Consider the following 16,675-nt stretch of genomic DNA (forward strand, 5'->3'; position numbering starts at 1 on the left):
CTAACTGAGATGCACGTTTAAGATCTTGACTCTGCCCGTTATTGAGTCTATGGTCTTGGGCTAATTGCTTAATTCCTCTAAAACTGAATTTCCCCTTGTGTAAAATAGGTTTACTACTAATTTTTATTTATTAGAGTTACTGAGAAGATTAAAAAGTTTATGTTTATGTGATGTTTAGAAGAACGTCAGGCATGTGAGAATGCCCCCATTGTAAGCTAAGGTAAGAACTGTCAGACCCATTGTGAGAAGAGTTAAATAACACATTGAGGCCACATGCTCATTCTTAGCAAAACCAGAATATAAACCCAGGCAAGTCCACTTCATTAGGTTTAATGTTTTCCCAAACTTTACCTTTAACCACAGTGTAGAGCCCAAGGTTTATGCAAAATCTTAACTGAAGCATATCTTAAAAATCATAAAGACTAACTTCATCATTTTAAAGATGGGGACCACAAGGCAAGTGAATACAAGTTCTTAAAATGAACGAAGGGCTATGCTAGAGAGCAAATTACACTCTTTTCTTCTCACCATGCTCTTTCAGAGGCGCTGCTTGTGGTTGTGGTAGCGTGGCTCATGTCTGCGAGCGTGAGGAGATTCAGTGCGTTCTGTCCATGGGTGTCCGCACAACGTTCTTACTCTTTATAAATGGGTTCCATCCATATGTAAAAGGAAGAGACAGAGTTGGTGGTCCTGTCTGAGTAGTACCTATATTTTTACAGACAGAGAAGTTGGCTTGATTTCTCATCTCATTTTGTTAATGTGCATATCAAAATTAGAATGGCTGAAATGTTCAAGGATGGTAACTTTGGAGGTTACCTGGTTTTACATGAAATAATAGGTAATTGGGGGAATGGTAGGGTTTTAACATTAAATTTATTCTGTTGCTTTGAAGCTACAGCTTTTATGTATGAACTCAGGATCTAGACTCAGAAAACTCTGGTTTCAAGCTCTGGTTTGCTAAATACTAGGTAGGTGTCTACATACACTTTATCTGGAAAGCCTCAACTCACTCTGTAGGGTGTTATTACTCCAGTACGTACATCAAACTGAACTTAAAACTGCTTTCATTTGCATAGTGTTTTACTTTTTTCAAAGTTCTCCATCTATTTTTAAATTTGAATCTCATAACGCTCTGATTTATTTAGGGGAGAAACTATTTCTCTACATTTTAGATACAGAAAAGTGTTGAAGGAAATGAAGTTAAGGGTTCACACTTAAAATTGATGACTGATTCAGGGATGGAACCTAGAAATCTTCTCCCGCTCTAAAGTTAAAAAGCCAGAAATACAAGTGTAGTTTATACATGATGAACTATAGGTATATGAGGAAGTTAATGAAAAGAGAATATTGCCGGAAGGAAAATCAAGAATTATCTGTGGCCTTGGGAATGGAGAAGATTGGCAATTTAAACACATAATTAGCAAAAATGTTTTATTAGAAGGTCAGACCACATATAATTAGCAAGGAAATTAATAGTATATGAAATGGAGACAGAACAGTTGGCTTTGTCTAAGGATTGCAACGACCTTAAATTCTTCAGAATTCTTTATGTATAAGCCAAAATTTTCTTGTTTATAATTTTGAGGAAGAAAAAAATTCAGATTATTGTTTATTTCCATGTCCATGATTAAAATAATGATTTTGTTTATGTCTAGTCAAATGAACAAGTAGTTACTTTAAAAGTTGGCCAAACCAATATTTTAAATATTATTTTCAAATTAGTTTTGATTTATTTATAGGTAAGGAAAAATTTACATGATATGATTGGAGGCATGAAACCTTACTCTTCAGTGGCTAATAAGCTAATTCTAAATCTTCATATTCACCATACAAATAATTTAAAGTTCCATTGTAAAGGAAATTTTTATTTGGAAGGTGACATAGTTAACATAGTTTATTAAAGAGAATGATGAGCAGAGAATTTACTAATTGTTGAAAAATGTAGCTACAGGTTAACACATTTTACATAAAGATTTTAAAAATTCATAATGCATTGTGGGATCAAAATTTATAGTAAAAAATAATTGGACCATATGTTACCAGTTCTATGTTAATTTTTCATTAGCAATGAGATACAAACTAAGTTAACCGATGCTATGGTCAACCCCAATGACTTGCCTGTATTTTCATATCTCAAATCCTGTTGATTTAATATAATGGCTTATGAGGTGTTTCAAACTACTCTTACTCATTCTATCTATTTTCTAGAAGCATTTAATTCAAATCCCTTCTATTGAGAACTAGGGAGTTGGGCTAGTAGATTGCAAAGTTTTCTTCCAGTACAAAATAATTTAATGATTTTAAAATTTTATTTTCTCTATGGGAGTCATACTTAGTGAACTTATTATTGAGAACTTTACTGATTTAGTAACAAGAATTAAGATAAGAAAGTCATCAATTAATAATTCGATGGTTAATAAAGTGATAGCTATTTATTGATTTAAGTACCCTGACTATGTGACAAAGTCTAAGTAGGCATCACCATTTTTTAAGTGAGATAACTGAAATTCAGAGAAACAAATTGATTAGGACCCAAATTCACACACTACAGTGTAATTCATAATGGAGCCTAGGCCCCAGCTGTGTGTCTTCCCATAAAAACCTTTTCCCCAAAATAAACTTTTTTCTTTCAGCTGTACAGTGTTAACATTTTATACGGGTTCTGGCAAAAGTCTTAAACTGGGCAAATATAGAACAGAAATTAAATACTCTAATTCAAAGCACTAAAGAAAAAAAAACTGACTTGTGAAATATGATACCCTGAGGTAAGAGCAAAGTCATGAAGGCAAATCTGCCTTCTGTTTCTCTTTTTTTAGTTTTAATTTTTGCTTTATCTGTGGTTCATTCAGTATCTGCTTCTTACTGATGTGCCAGAAATAAAATGTCTGAATTATATTTCGGTCATAAAATGTCTGAATTTTGCTCTTCCAAATCACTAAAAAAAGATAAGCAGTCAAAAATTATTCAAACCCATCTCATTGGCCTCTTGCAGAGAGTTTTAGCTTCTACTTGGTAAATATCTATGTATCATTATATAAATAAATATTTAATTTTGTATTCTCCCTCATTCTAAACTTATTGTGAGGCAGCAGACATTCCACTAGTGACCATTGTTAAACCTTATATTGGCTTCCATATTATTAAAGGAAAACTTTGTGTGACTTATACCTGCATCCTTAACAAATTTGAGTTTGTAGAGATACAGAGCAATGTTCTTTCAAAGAACTTAGCTGTACATTCCTTTAGAAATGGAAACTATTTGGCAACTAATAAGTATTTTTAAATATTTTTTACTGATCGAATAAATGCATTTATTTTTTATTAATGTTGAGATTGAACTTGAAAGACTGACTTGTGAAAATCACCATGAGACTAATCAGAAACTAAACATGTATTAAATACCACTTTTTCATTTTATGAAACACAGGGATCATGTCCATTAAACATAGCTTCATAATATCAGTGTTAGCACCAGTCTTCTCCATGAACGTTTCTGGCATCAACTTATGCATCATGTCTTTTCAGGGGACTGCGATGCATTTTTATTGCACTGGACCATGGGAAACAGGAACAATGTCACTGTGTTTATTCTCTTGGGCTTATCTCAGAACAAGAACATTGAAATCCTCTGCTTTGTATTATTTTTATTTTGCTACATTGCTGTTTGGATGGGAAATTTGCTCATAATGATTTCTATCACATGCAGTCCACTCATTAACCAACCCATGTATTTCTTTCTTAATTACCTCTCACTCTCAGACCTTAGCTACACATCAACAGTGGTGCCCAAACTAATGACTGATTTATTGGCAGAAAGGAAGACCATTTCCTACAGTAGCTGCATGACACAGCTTTTTATCCTTCACTTCCTTGGAGGCATTGAGATCTTTGTCCTCACCGGGATGGCCTATGACCGCTACGTGGTCATCTGCAAACCCCTGCACTACACCGTCGTCATGAGCAGACAAAGGTGTAATGCAATCATCATAGCCTGTTGCACTGGGGGTTTTATCCACTCTGCCAGTCAGTTTCTTCTCACCATCTTTTTACCGTTCTGTGGCCCCAATGAGATCGATCACTACTTCTGCGATGTGTATCCTTTGCTGAAATTGGCCTGCACTGATACATACAGAATCGGTCTCCTGGTAATTGTTGATTCAGGTCTGATTGCTTTGGTCACTTTTGTGATTTTGATGGGGTCTTATTTTCTGATATTGCACACCATCAGGGATTACCCTGCGGAGAGCCGTGCCAAAGCTCTTTCAACTTGTAGTTCCCACATAACAGTCGTGGTCCTATTCTTTGGGCCAGTCCTCTTCATTTACATTAGACCAGCTGAAACTTTTCCAGAAGACAAAGTATTTGCTCTTTTCTGCACCATCATTGCCCCCATGTTCAACCCTCTGATCTACACGCTGAGAAACCTGGAGATGAAGAATGCTGTGAGGAAAATGTTGTATCATCAATTGCTTTCAGAAAGGAAGTAACTTATATGAAAAACACTTCAGAATTTCACTTTAGAGCTAGAAATATTAAAAGCCCTTGAAATAATATGGAATGATATACAAAGAATATGCAGTGATTGGAAAAGCCGGTAATGGGTTGGAACTCAGAATCTTTAGAATTTTCTCAGGCCTCTCCTGATTGGACAATTTTAATTTATTGTTTCATGTTCATTTTTCCTCTGTTCTCTTTGTACTCCTGTCTTAAGTCCTCCTTAATCTGATATTTTATTTTGAATGTGTAGTGAAGTCTTTTCTTTCTTTCCTTTTTAAAATATACAATTTATGGGACATTGGAATTCTAATGATATGCTTTAGGAATCTGAAAAAGATCTAGTGGTCCATTATTAACAGGCCATCCCCCCCAAAAGTCTTTTTTTCTGAAATGCTGAATTTTACAGGAAATGGATAGGTGGAGAATGGTGAGAAGTGGATATAAATTTTATTTACAGATACTGACTGGTATATATAAAATAGATAAACAAGTTTATACTGTATAGCACAGGAAACGGTATTTGATATCCTGTAGTAGCTTATGGTGAAAAAGAATATGAAAATGAATATATGTATGTTCATGTATGACTGAAGTATTGTGCTGTGCAGAAAGTGAAACAACATTGTAAACTTACTATATTTCAATAAAAAATACAAAGAGCAAAAAAGTAAAAAAAATTTATTCATATTTACTAGATTTGAGTAAAATAATTTATCAGTCCTTAAAATATTAGACCAAAATTGAAGACTGAATAACCATTCTTAATTATTGAAATATAAAGTCTTTAATAAAAATATAGCTAATTCTCTAATTCCTTCTTTTTGATTACCAGTCTCATTCTAGTGTGCTCTTATTAACAGAAACTCATAGAAAAATGTCTGTTAGAGGAGGAATGTAGTTAGATTTCACTCCCAGCATCTCAGAGGAGAGCATTTAAATGTGGATTTTTAAGCTGAGGATAATAGGTGAATGAGTGGCATATTTAACTCCTTTGGCCAATCAGTACTTACAGATACTTCTCTATATATATTTGAACCTCCATATAAAAAACAATAATATCCATATGCTTTCACTGTACAAGACACTTCTACAAAGGTGGCCTTACTCTTTTCCTCCCAAAAAGGAAATACAACGTCCTAAACGTTCTGAAAAATATTCATTTCAATGCTAGTTTCTCTTCTAGTTCAGATTACAATCTTTAAATTATCTTTAACACTAAGAATTGACTGTAAAATTAATACTCAAAACCCTCTTAATATAAAATAAGAAACAAGAACTTTAAAATTAGTATGCAATTAAATATATGAACAGTATGCATTACTACAATGGTCCTTGTTAAAATTTTAGTTAATATCTATAAAGTCATCCCTCACTCTCTGTGGGAGATGGGTTCTGGGACCCTCTGAGGACACCAAAATGTGCAGATACGCAAATCCTTATATAAAATGGTGCAGTATTTGCTTATCACCTATGCACATCTTCCCGTATACCTTGAATCCCCTCTAGATTATGTATGTAGGCACACCTCATTTTATTGCCCTTCGCAGATATTGCACTTTTTTACAAACCAAAGGTTTGTTGCAACCTGCATTAAGCAAGTCTATTGGCACAATTGTTCCAACAGCATTTTGCTCACTGTGTGGTCTCTGTCACATTTGGTAATTCTCGCAATATTTCAAACATTTTCATTTTATCATACTTGTTATGGTGATCTATGATTGGTGATCTTTGAAGTTACTATGGTAAAAAGATTACAATTCCCTGAAGGCTCGATGATGGTTAACATTTTTTAGCAATGAAGTATTTTTAAATTAAGATACGTACATTGATTTTTGTTTAGACATAATGCAATGCTAACTGCACACTTAAAAGACTACAGTGTTGTGTAAAAATACTTTTTACATTTGTGTGACTCCTTTGTTGTGACAGTCGCTTCATTGTGGTGGTCTGGAATTGAACCAGCAAAAATCTCTGAGATAGTCCTTAAAACACCTAATACAATGTAAATGCTAGGTAAATGGTTGCTGGTGCCCAGCAAATTTAATTTTACTTTTTGGAACCTTCTGGAAATTGTTTTCTCCGAATATTTTTGATCAGTGATTGGTGGAATTGGCAAATGCAGAACCCACAGATATGGAGGGCTGGCTGTAACTTTATCTCCTGTAATTTTTCTCCACCTTTGCTTTGACCTCAGCCTACCCTTCACCCGATTGGATTCCATTATCTAATAGTGTGAATCAGATGTTCATCCCTTAAAGTCTGACACCTTAAAGATTTTGTCATTTTTGATACTTTAATTTTTTATTAATTTTTTATTAGTTATGGAAATTTTAAGAGATGCCTTTTAGAATCCCTCAGGTTCCAGATATTGGTCACCCATTCCTCATTGTGGCACAACAACCAAATTTACCCTAGTCATCATTACCAATCACTCCAGCCCCCCCTTTTATTTTTTTCTATCAAAATGTCCAGGTGATCATTTCAATTTCCAGTTCAATAAAATAATTGCCAAGTTCCCTGATGTAAGCACTGTCTCCATAACTAAGACCTGTAAACCACCTGAGCAAAATTTCTCTAAATAGATTTTAGGGTAATCATGAAAGGAGGTACTTGCCTTTGCATCCTTTGATTTCCATAACGTTTCATTACGGCTATTTATTAACTACAGAAGAAACATTTTACATTGGTCAAAACATTCTTAAAGATATAACTCCAAATTTTCAGAGTGTTGTCTCTGAATTTGCCACTTTGAAAGTTTATTACATCATTCTTCCACTGTATCAAGTCTGTGCATTAGTTCTCTAGGATTACCATAACACAATTCCACAGAATAGGTGGCTTAAACCACAGAAATTTGTATCTTGTAAGTTCTGCAGTCTGGAAGTCCAAGATCTAGGTGTCTGCAGGTTTAGTGATTCCAGAGGTCTGTCTCATTGACCTGCACATGGCTGCCTCCTGACTGTGTCCTCACATGGTTTTTTCTCTATGCACCACATCCCTGGGCTTCTCTGGGTGTACAAATTTTTTCTTCTTATAAAGGCACTGATTAGATTGAATTAGTGCCCACCCTAATAGCCTCATTTTTACTTAAATACCTCTTGAAAGGCCCCATTTCCAAATACAGTCACTTCTGAAGTACTTGAAGTTAAGACTTCAACACATGAATTTCAGGGACATAATTCAGTTCATAACAGGGTACATCACAGGATCCATGAATTCCTCATGTAGTTTTCACTACTATTCTTTTACTGTGAAACAAGTTACGTGATCACAATCAATGCTATACTAGCCAACATGATGATGAATAAGACATTCCATAAATCTACAGATTGTGTTGATGGTATAAGCATCATCAACAGGAAAGGCAAATCCATATCCAGAATAAGTATGTGTTTCTGTGAGGACAAATTCTGCCCCATCCTTGATGGAAGGCTTTTAGTGTAGTCAACTTGCCACCGCAGGACTGAGCAGTCTCCCTGAGCAATGGTACATATTAGGCTCTCGCTGCTGGTGTGACAGATAGTTGCTTACAAAAGTGGCCACAGCAGTATTTCCCATCCTATGTGTTCTTATTACAATGTGGCCTTGACACTATATCCATAAATTGGTGGGGTCTCTGTGTCCTCTCCTTAAACTTGGGTGAAGCCTCCAACCAATACAACACAGCAGAAGTAAACTTGTGTGACTTCCAAGGGTGGTTATTATAAACATGCTCTTTCACTTTGTTCTCTTGGGGTCTTCACTCTTGAGACCCAGCTTCCATATTGTACAGAAACCCAAACTAGTGCACATGGAAAGACTATGCATACAGGCCAGATACAGAATTTTATGACCAAGAGCTCAGCTGAGTCCCAGCCTACAGCCAGAACCAACTGCCAGCCATGTAATTCTATATGGCCTTAGATGATTTCAGCTGCCTGCACCTTCAACCTCTGAGTTTCCCAGCTGAGACCCCAGACATCATGGAGCATAGACAAGCTGTATTCATTATGTCTAAATTCCTGATCCACAGAGTCTATGTGCATAGTAAGTTGGTTTGTTACATCACTAAGCTTGGGGTTGTTTGTTACACAGCATTACCACCATGGTCACTTTATAACTAGATCAATCGAGTAAGAAAGTGGGTACCTGGAAAAGAGGATGACTCTAATTCACAAAACATATAATCTTGTCTACCATTATGGAGAATTTCCCCTGAACTGCACACCATTTGATGAGCATTTATATGAATCAGATATTTTCTCATTTTGTCCATCAAGTTTATCCATATATCTCTTTTTCACACCTTCTGCCCTATGCTGTCTAAATCCTTAAACATCCAGTGAAAGCACTGGCAAATACCATGGACTGGAATAGATCCATGCATCTGCATATCTCTTGGTCTATACAGAGTAGACAATCAAATGCATTGGCTGAGGTTTTTTGATACTTGAGAAGATTTTCTTAACCTCCATCTTTTGGGGACATTCATGTCTAAGGCTTTAATGTTGTAACATTTCATGTAACGAAAAATGCCAAATTTTCTTGTAGAACTAAATGCAGACAGATGCAATTATATTTTTCCTCCTCAGCCAACAACCCCATATGGCCACAGTGTTGACTGAGGGGAAAAAAAAAACAATTTGGTAGGAGTCTCATGAACATTTCTTGAGCCACCAGACCTGTTCAAACCGAACCTATTTGGTATCATTTTGACTTGACAGTGTGTTGCTGCTAATCACTTCCAAACTTGGTGGATAAGATAAAACCTGTATCATGATGATCAATTCACATATTATGTTTGTTTGATGCCCTAGGTTCAGGTTTTTGATTTCTACTAGGCCTTAATATCTAGTCAGGATCAATTTCTCAAAAAGGTGAATAATTGCCTACAAAAACAGTGTAATGATTTGCTCCAAAACTGTGGGTATCTTGGCTGCAATCCTCCTACCTGGGCTTTACTGAGGCTCCACTTAGCATCTCTGTGTGGTCTTCTGGGCTTGAAAGCACAAATATAGCAAAGTGACTTTCACAGCAGTCTGAACATGGGAATCTTTCACACTGAATCCCTCTCAAAATTGGCAGCCTTTTGGTTGACTCAGTTAACATGTCAGAGCAGTTAACTTAAATGTTGCTAAGTGTTGCCTCCAGAATTCAAAAGTCCTTTCAAGCACTGAGTTTCTTAGTAGTGATAGATTTACCACCTTGTCCTTCACTTGGAGGGGCCGATACCATTATGTTTCAGGGCCTGGATTCTCAGACACTGATATAATTCTTTTCTCAGTCACTTTACTGAATCTGAAACAAGAGGTACACTTGAAGTCATCACCTAAACAATTTATAAACGTCGTTGTCAGTGTCCAGGATACATCTACCTTCAGGCAAAACAAGTAAATTGAGTAGAACATGTAATAGAAATTAACATTTCTGTATCGTCCAAGTTTTTATGGTGACCTTAATCCATGCATGACCATTAGAGATGCACTGTTACTTTGGCTGCACTATACTGATAGGGAAATTATATTCCAGGGGTTTATACTTGGAGATAGAAAGAAGCAGAAAGCCAATGCAAGGATTCTGTCACCAAGAATGCCTATTTCTGTTACGCACGTTGGAGCTCCAGACATAAACACAGAGTGGGTCTGTGTTCCCACTGGGACCACTATAAGATGGGCTTGGACCACCTTGTCTCTAGCAAAGACCTGAGGTCGCTTGAGGTCAACCACTTCAGGATCCCATCATTTTTACTGAAATAAAGGAGTCCACTTCTTAGGACTGACTGACCTGTCATCAATTGCTGTTCACATGGAATCCTTGTTTACTTCATTCTTTAAACCTCTTGTTACAATGTCTGCTACCATCACCAAGCCCTAAACTGGTGGCAATATCGGTGGAGGTTATGCCCTAAATTGTATGGATTGCCGCAGAAGCTAGAGAAAGTAAAAATATTCTCCTGTTTTTCAGTAATAAATTGGATTATGCATGTGACAAATCTTTATAGCAATGACAAAAATAAAAATTTCCAAGATTTTAGGAGAAAAACAAAATGAGAAAAAATAAAATGTTACTTAAAAAAAAAGAAAAGATGACAGATTAAAAACAAAAACATATTGAATCATTACACTTCAATTAAAAATAAAATTAAAAAAGAAATTATCAGAAAATCCAAATTGAATAAATAAATAACATTTTAAAAAACTTGCTAACAAATGGAAACAGATACAGAACCGTAGAAATAAATTAATATATATATATAAGTAATCACAATTTATCAGTTGATATAAATTATTGAATTAAAAGTCAATGGCTGTCAGACTAGATTTTAAAATACAGAAATATATTGTAAAGAGACATACCTAAACAGTAAAGGTGCAGAATGGTTAAAGGGAAGGATAAAAATTGATCAGACAAGTACTAATCAAAAGAGAGACAGTGTTTGTATTCGGGTCAGAAAAAAATGAACAAAAATACGTCAATAATGTTGATTACATTTCAATGAACTAGAAATCCATAAAAATTCTAAGCTTGTGTGTAAATAGAATTTGTAGATTTGATGAGCTCTCACAGACAGGTATAACTCACCTAAACCAGAGACGCTCGAGTGTCCGTTCCATTTATGCACACAGAGATTAATTTTTAAACATCACATGTTATGCTATAAATTAATTTTCTCCAAATCCACATTACTTTGACCACCTCTTCTGATGATAATGCAATTCAATTAAATATCTACAGCAATAAGGCAATTAGATATTTTAAACAAATAAAAATTTAAAAGTAGGTATTAAAGCAACTAGTGGGTACTAGAGGGGTAGCAGGGCCATTCAGATTTGAGGTTACACACAGGAAGTTTTCCATTCACTTATCAAACAATTCATTCAGTAGTAAACCAAACTTCAAAACTTGGTTCTGATTTCAGTGGCCTTTGCTCTCTTTGGTATTTTCTAATTTTACCTCTGTTCAACCTTGTTCCCCAGTGTTTTTTTTTTTTTTTCAGATTTTGTCTCCATAAAAAGGATTGATGGCTTCTCAACATTGAACGCAGGTGCTTGGTTTGTGCTCAAACTCCTCAGTGGATGAGGGATTATTAACTGTGGCATAAATGCTTTTTAAGGACATGAGAGCAAGTAAATCATTTTCAGCTGTAAATTGATCAGCTTTTCTTTTGGGAGCTGTTTCATCCCTTAGAAAAAGTGACAGGGAGGTTTGAGGTTATAATCTCCCAGGTAATCTACTTTAAATGCCACTTGGAAATTAAACAGAAAGCTTATATGTACATTTTCAGCCACAGAATCACAACTATTGGATAGAAAACAGAAGCATTATTCAACATAAATGCCAGTGCTGATTTTATTTCATTTTAGTTTCACAAATCAGGAGAGAATGCTAGTTTCCATGAGGAAAACAGGAAAGTCCTAGAACCAGGATTCAGATGAGCTGATTTCATGCTGAAATTCATTAATCTTTAGCAATGAAGTTAAGATTCTGACTGTATCCAAAATACTGAATGCCACCTTTTACTCAGAGATAAAGGAATTTATCTAATGACATAATCGTCTGGTAAGTAAATAATAATTTAGAGTAAATAATAATTACTTCCATACAAAAAATTTAAAGTTTGTATATATATGATAAATTAAACACTTGCCTATAAATATGCTGATTTTGTATGTTCATTCCCCTTTTTCTCCAAGTTGTACAAGCATTTTATATAGTAACTTTCTACTACTTAAGTACATGTAGTGAATAATTGGTGTCCAATGCCTCAGTAGATGTCAAAATGAAGTAGATTTTGGGGGGGGGTATGATTTTGGGGAATTCATGAAGAAATTATAGCATTCAGTCACATATGGGGTATGTGAGAGAAAAGTAAAAAGAATTGATAGCTTAATCAAATGCGTGTCTTACATTTTAGGCAGAAAAGAAAAATAATAAAGAAAAATAGGTACAAATTAAAATAAATGAAAGGAATGAACCAGAGTGGAGATTCATTACTCTTCCCCTGCCTCCTCTGCTACTCTGTGTAGTAAGTATACAGTGAGATAGTGAGAAAATAATTAAAAGATGCATTAAAATAGCCTTTAGTATCAATCAGTGTTTATCCAAATTGTAAAGGGTACTTGGTTTCATTTTCATTAAAGTGAGATGATAAAAAGATCACTGGACCCTTGTTAGGACTGATGATTCAATCATGTGAAATGTTTAAAACTGCTTCTAGGATATCTAGTCAACCTGAAAGAGAAGGCTAGAGAAAGAGAGTTTCAAACTTCCCTGCCTATGAATTAATGGAATTTTTCTACTTGTATTTTTCCCTATAAAAATAAGCTTTTCTTCAAGGGCTGTGTGAGTTAAGTATTAAAGTGATTTTAGATCCTTGGAAAGGACTTAAGGTGTGTTATAACTATAGAAGCAGAGTAATTCTTGGAAATGAAATTATCCTCGACCAAAACTAAAGCACCTTTTAAAAATAACTTTTATGTGTTATTTCTGACTACAGAATTATGAAGTATATATGTGATATTCTAAAAATATTCCTTGGGATGTACTGTGTATAAAATGATCATTATTTCTAGAAGAAATCATCAAGTCACTTCTAAAAATAACAAGAGAAAAGAGTGAAATCATATTTTACCAATTCGTGCAATCCTTCTCTCATTATAAACAATGATTGAGGTCCAATCTGTGTCACATAAGTGCCACTCACATCTGTATGTATTGTTCTGGCTTAGTATTGGAGGCAACCTAATATCTCAATTTTATGTATTTAATTATTATTATGTCTTCATTTCTTTTGACTTAAAGACTTAAGGACTTAAGCTTCACCTGATATCACATTTTTTTATTGCTCTCTGTAATACTGTTAAACATACAGTGATGTTTCCAGCATCAGGACTGAGCTGAGGCAAATGAAGTACTTGCTTTGTGTGCAAACAATTCAATGATCAAGATAATATTTAAGTGAAATATTTGAAAAATACAAAATAATATTTTAATATGTATTTATTATAATAAATGTTGTTTTTTGCTGTATAGCTGCAGCAAAAATAAACATACAAATAATATTGAAGTACAGTATTTTAAGAATACAAATTCCACAGTTTAAAAACAAAAGATTGAAGTTTTACGACTCATCTCACTTGTTTCACTTTGAGCCCAGACATTTTACCCTGTCAATCAAGCGAGCTACTCCAGGAAAATAAATGTATCTTCCCTTGGCTCACTCTGCATCTATATAGAAGATAAATATATGGCTTTGTTTATGCCTTGACCAAGTGCCCCTATTAATATTATTCCCTTTCACTCTAGAAATTAACCTGGTAATTTATATGGTAAGCCTATCCCAACAAAGTTCAGAATCAATTATTTTAAACTAGAGTATAGGAATCTGATTCCATAAATGAATTCATTTCTACAGCACTCACTCTGATTCACATTATGCTTGGTCAAGATTCTTTATGATGATCTATTATCTTCTTTTTTCAGGAAAACCTGCTGAGTTTTCCCTCCATTAGTCCATGGAAAACAATGTCACTGAATTTATTCTGCTGGGACTTTCCCAGAATAAGAAAATTAAAAACGTGTGCTTTCTGCTTTTCTTACTTTGTTACATAGCTATTTGGATGGGAAACTTCCTTACCATGGTTTCTATCACGTGTAGTCAGCTAAATGACCAACCCATGTATTTCTTCCTTAATTCCCTTGCTCTCTCAGATCTGTGCTACACCTCAACAGTGACGCCCAAGTTAGTCACTGACTTGCTGGCTGAAAGTAATGTGATTTCTTATACTGGCTGCATGACACAACTTTTTGCCATGCACTTCTTTGGGGGGATTGAGGTGTTAATCCTCACAGGGATGGCCTACGACCGCTACGTGGCCATCTGCCAACCCCTCCACTACGCCGTCGTCATGAGCAGGCAGCGGTGTTATGCCGTGGTCATTGCTTGTTGTGCTGGGGCATTTCTGCATTCCTTTGTCCAGTGTCTCCTCACCATTAACTTACCTTTCTGTGGCCCCAATGAAATAGATCACTATTTCTGTGATGTGTATCCTTTGCTGAAACTGGCCTGCACGGACACCTACAGAGTTGGGATCTTAGTGGTTGCCAATTCAGGCACGATGGGTTTGGTGACCTTTGTGGTCTTGATGCTGTCATACCTTTTGATATTACACACCGTCAAGGCTTACCCCGCAGAGAGCCGTGGCAAAGCGCTTTCCACGTGCAGCTCCCACATCACAGTTGTGGTCCTGTTCTTCATGCCTGTTGTCTTCATTTACATCAGACCGGCCACCACTCTGCCAGAAGACAAAGTGTTTGCTCTTTTCTACACCATCATTGCCCCCATGTTCAACCCTCTGATCTACACCCTCAGAAACACGGAGATGAAAAATGCCTTGAGGAAAGTGTGGTGCCAGAAACCATTTTTGCTTGGAAGGCATATCATCTGAAAGGCACTTTCCCTCCTCATTACATGCTTTATTCACGTGATATTTGCTTACTTAAGTTTATTAAACAATGAACTTTGCCGTAGGGAAAACAGACAGACACTAGCGTCAGTTCATTAATATTACAATTTACATTGAAGCACTGTTTTCTTTTTCTATCCATCCCTGTTTCTTATTTACATCTTTCTGTAATCTGAGTCATCATTTCCTTGTTGAAACTCTGTTACATTTTATTTTGATATTTTTTTCCCTTTGGGTTTTTTTCCGTAAGTTGTGAACTGAAAGTCACCTTTCCAGATTCCCTATTTTAGTTCCATGAATGAATCTCCAAATATATGTAAGCTACACTCACATTGCACATCCCAGACCAAAAGGGTCCAGATGACCTGGTTATTCCCCCGATCTCTCATCAAAAAAGAGCATCAGAAATTTAACGTCATATTTTCTACTCAGCCCATGATTTCCCATATTCACTGCAGCTACTTAAAAAGTAAAAATTAGTTATCTAGGATCTAAACAAAATAAAACATGATTTATGTAAGAAATAATCACTATATAAAAATGGAAGATTTTTCTAAAGTGATTTTAGTGAAATCATTTTAAAATCACAAAATATTAATAATTATATAAAATTTTACTATTAAAAATTCCTTCATATAGTAATAAAAAGTATTTTGGTAATAAATAATGTAGCCATATTATTTATTGTCCAAATTGAGACAATTTGAGTGTAAAAAGGGGAGTCTTAATAAGAATTATGCTGAAATAATAGACATAAAATTGGATTTTTGAGGAAAGCAGGATGTCTATGTACTTTTCAATGATACGTGTGGACAATAGTGAAAAGGTTAGTGGCGGGGACACTGTGGAATCTGCATGTAATCTCAGTTGAAGCTAATGGAATTGTCAAAACAAATGTAAACGCTGGTACTGAAACTACTTAGTTTAGTGTATGCTTAATTTTGTTTTCCATTACCATCAAAATGAAGGCTACAAATTTCCAGTTTCTATAGAACTTATACACATCTGGATATCCATTATAGAACTGAGAAGTTTTTTCAAATAATTGAATTAGATAACTTTTTTATTAATTCTTTAATAAAATGGGATTCACTGGACATCATGAAAATAACATGATGGGCTGGAATGATGTATTATGTTGCATGTGTGAAGGAGAAAATGTACAAACAAACTGAATATATAAATGAATACACATACGAAAATATAAAATAATGTCCTAGCACAGTGTGTGCTAAAACATTTTGGAGAAGTTCAGATGGAGAAATATGATTGGAGACTTGTCCTTTCAAGGGGCATGTTTGTGTACGAATTGTTATTAGAGCAGTTGATAACCTAACGGAATCTTTAGTGAAATTATTATTCCGTCTACACCATGATGCATGCCAGTTTGCATTATTTCATTAAAGGTAACTCGAAGCAATGAGGAAATTGTTAACAAAGGTCTTATTTTTAATACTTCATTTTGAGTTAAACTGAAATTTATTGTCCTATAAAATGATGGTTATTATAAATTATTGAGTTACTAGAAAGTTATACTAATGGCAGAGATGGCAATGATGATTCAAATGATTCATCACTCTGAAAATAAAAAATGTGAAGCTGGTGACAGCTGAACACTCAACATGCAGATGAATAACATCCTCTGAACTTAGGGGCCCTGGAAAAGCAACTGTGTTTTCTTCCTCTTTTTGTTCCTCTGTAATTTACAGCTAGTAGTAAGTATCTTATAAGGT

General features: G+C 35.0%; 2 protein-coding genes across 2 annotated transcripts; both read left to right on the forward strand.

The window, feature by feature from the left end:
• Positions 1-3,557: 3,557 nt before the first annotated feature.
• Positions 3,558-4,487, forward strand: LOC102539780 (olfactory receptor 4P4-like). Its single transcript, XM_006214031.3, has one exon. It carries the CDS (start codon positions 3,558-3,560, stop codon positions 4,485-4,487), a length of 930 nt encoding a protein of 309 aa, XP_006214093.2.
• A 9,504-nt stretch (positions 4,488-13,991) lies between these two features.
• On the forward strand, positions 13,992-14,924 carry LOC102540921 (olfactory receptor 4P4-like). The gene has a single exon (XM_006214124.3). The coding sequence runs from the start codon at positions 13,992-13,994 to the stop codon at positions 14,922-14,924; it is 933 nt and encodes a 310-aa protein (XP_006214186.2).
• Positions 14,925-16,675: the final 1,751 nt, after the last annotated feature.

The sequence above is a fragment of the Vicugna pacos genome, chromosome 10, assembly GCF_048564905.1.
Source record: "Vicugna pacos chromosome 10, VicPac4, whole genome shotgun sequence".
Lineage (NCBI taxonomy): Eukaryota > Metazoa > Chordata > Mammalia > Artiodactyla > Camelidae > Vicugna > Vicugna pacos.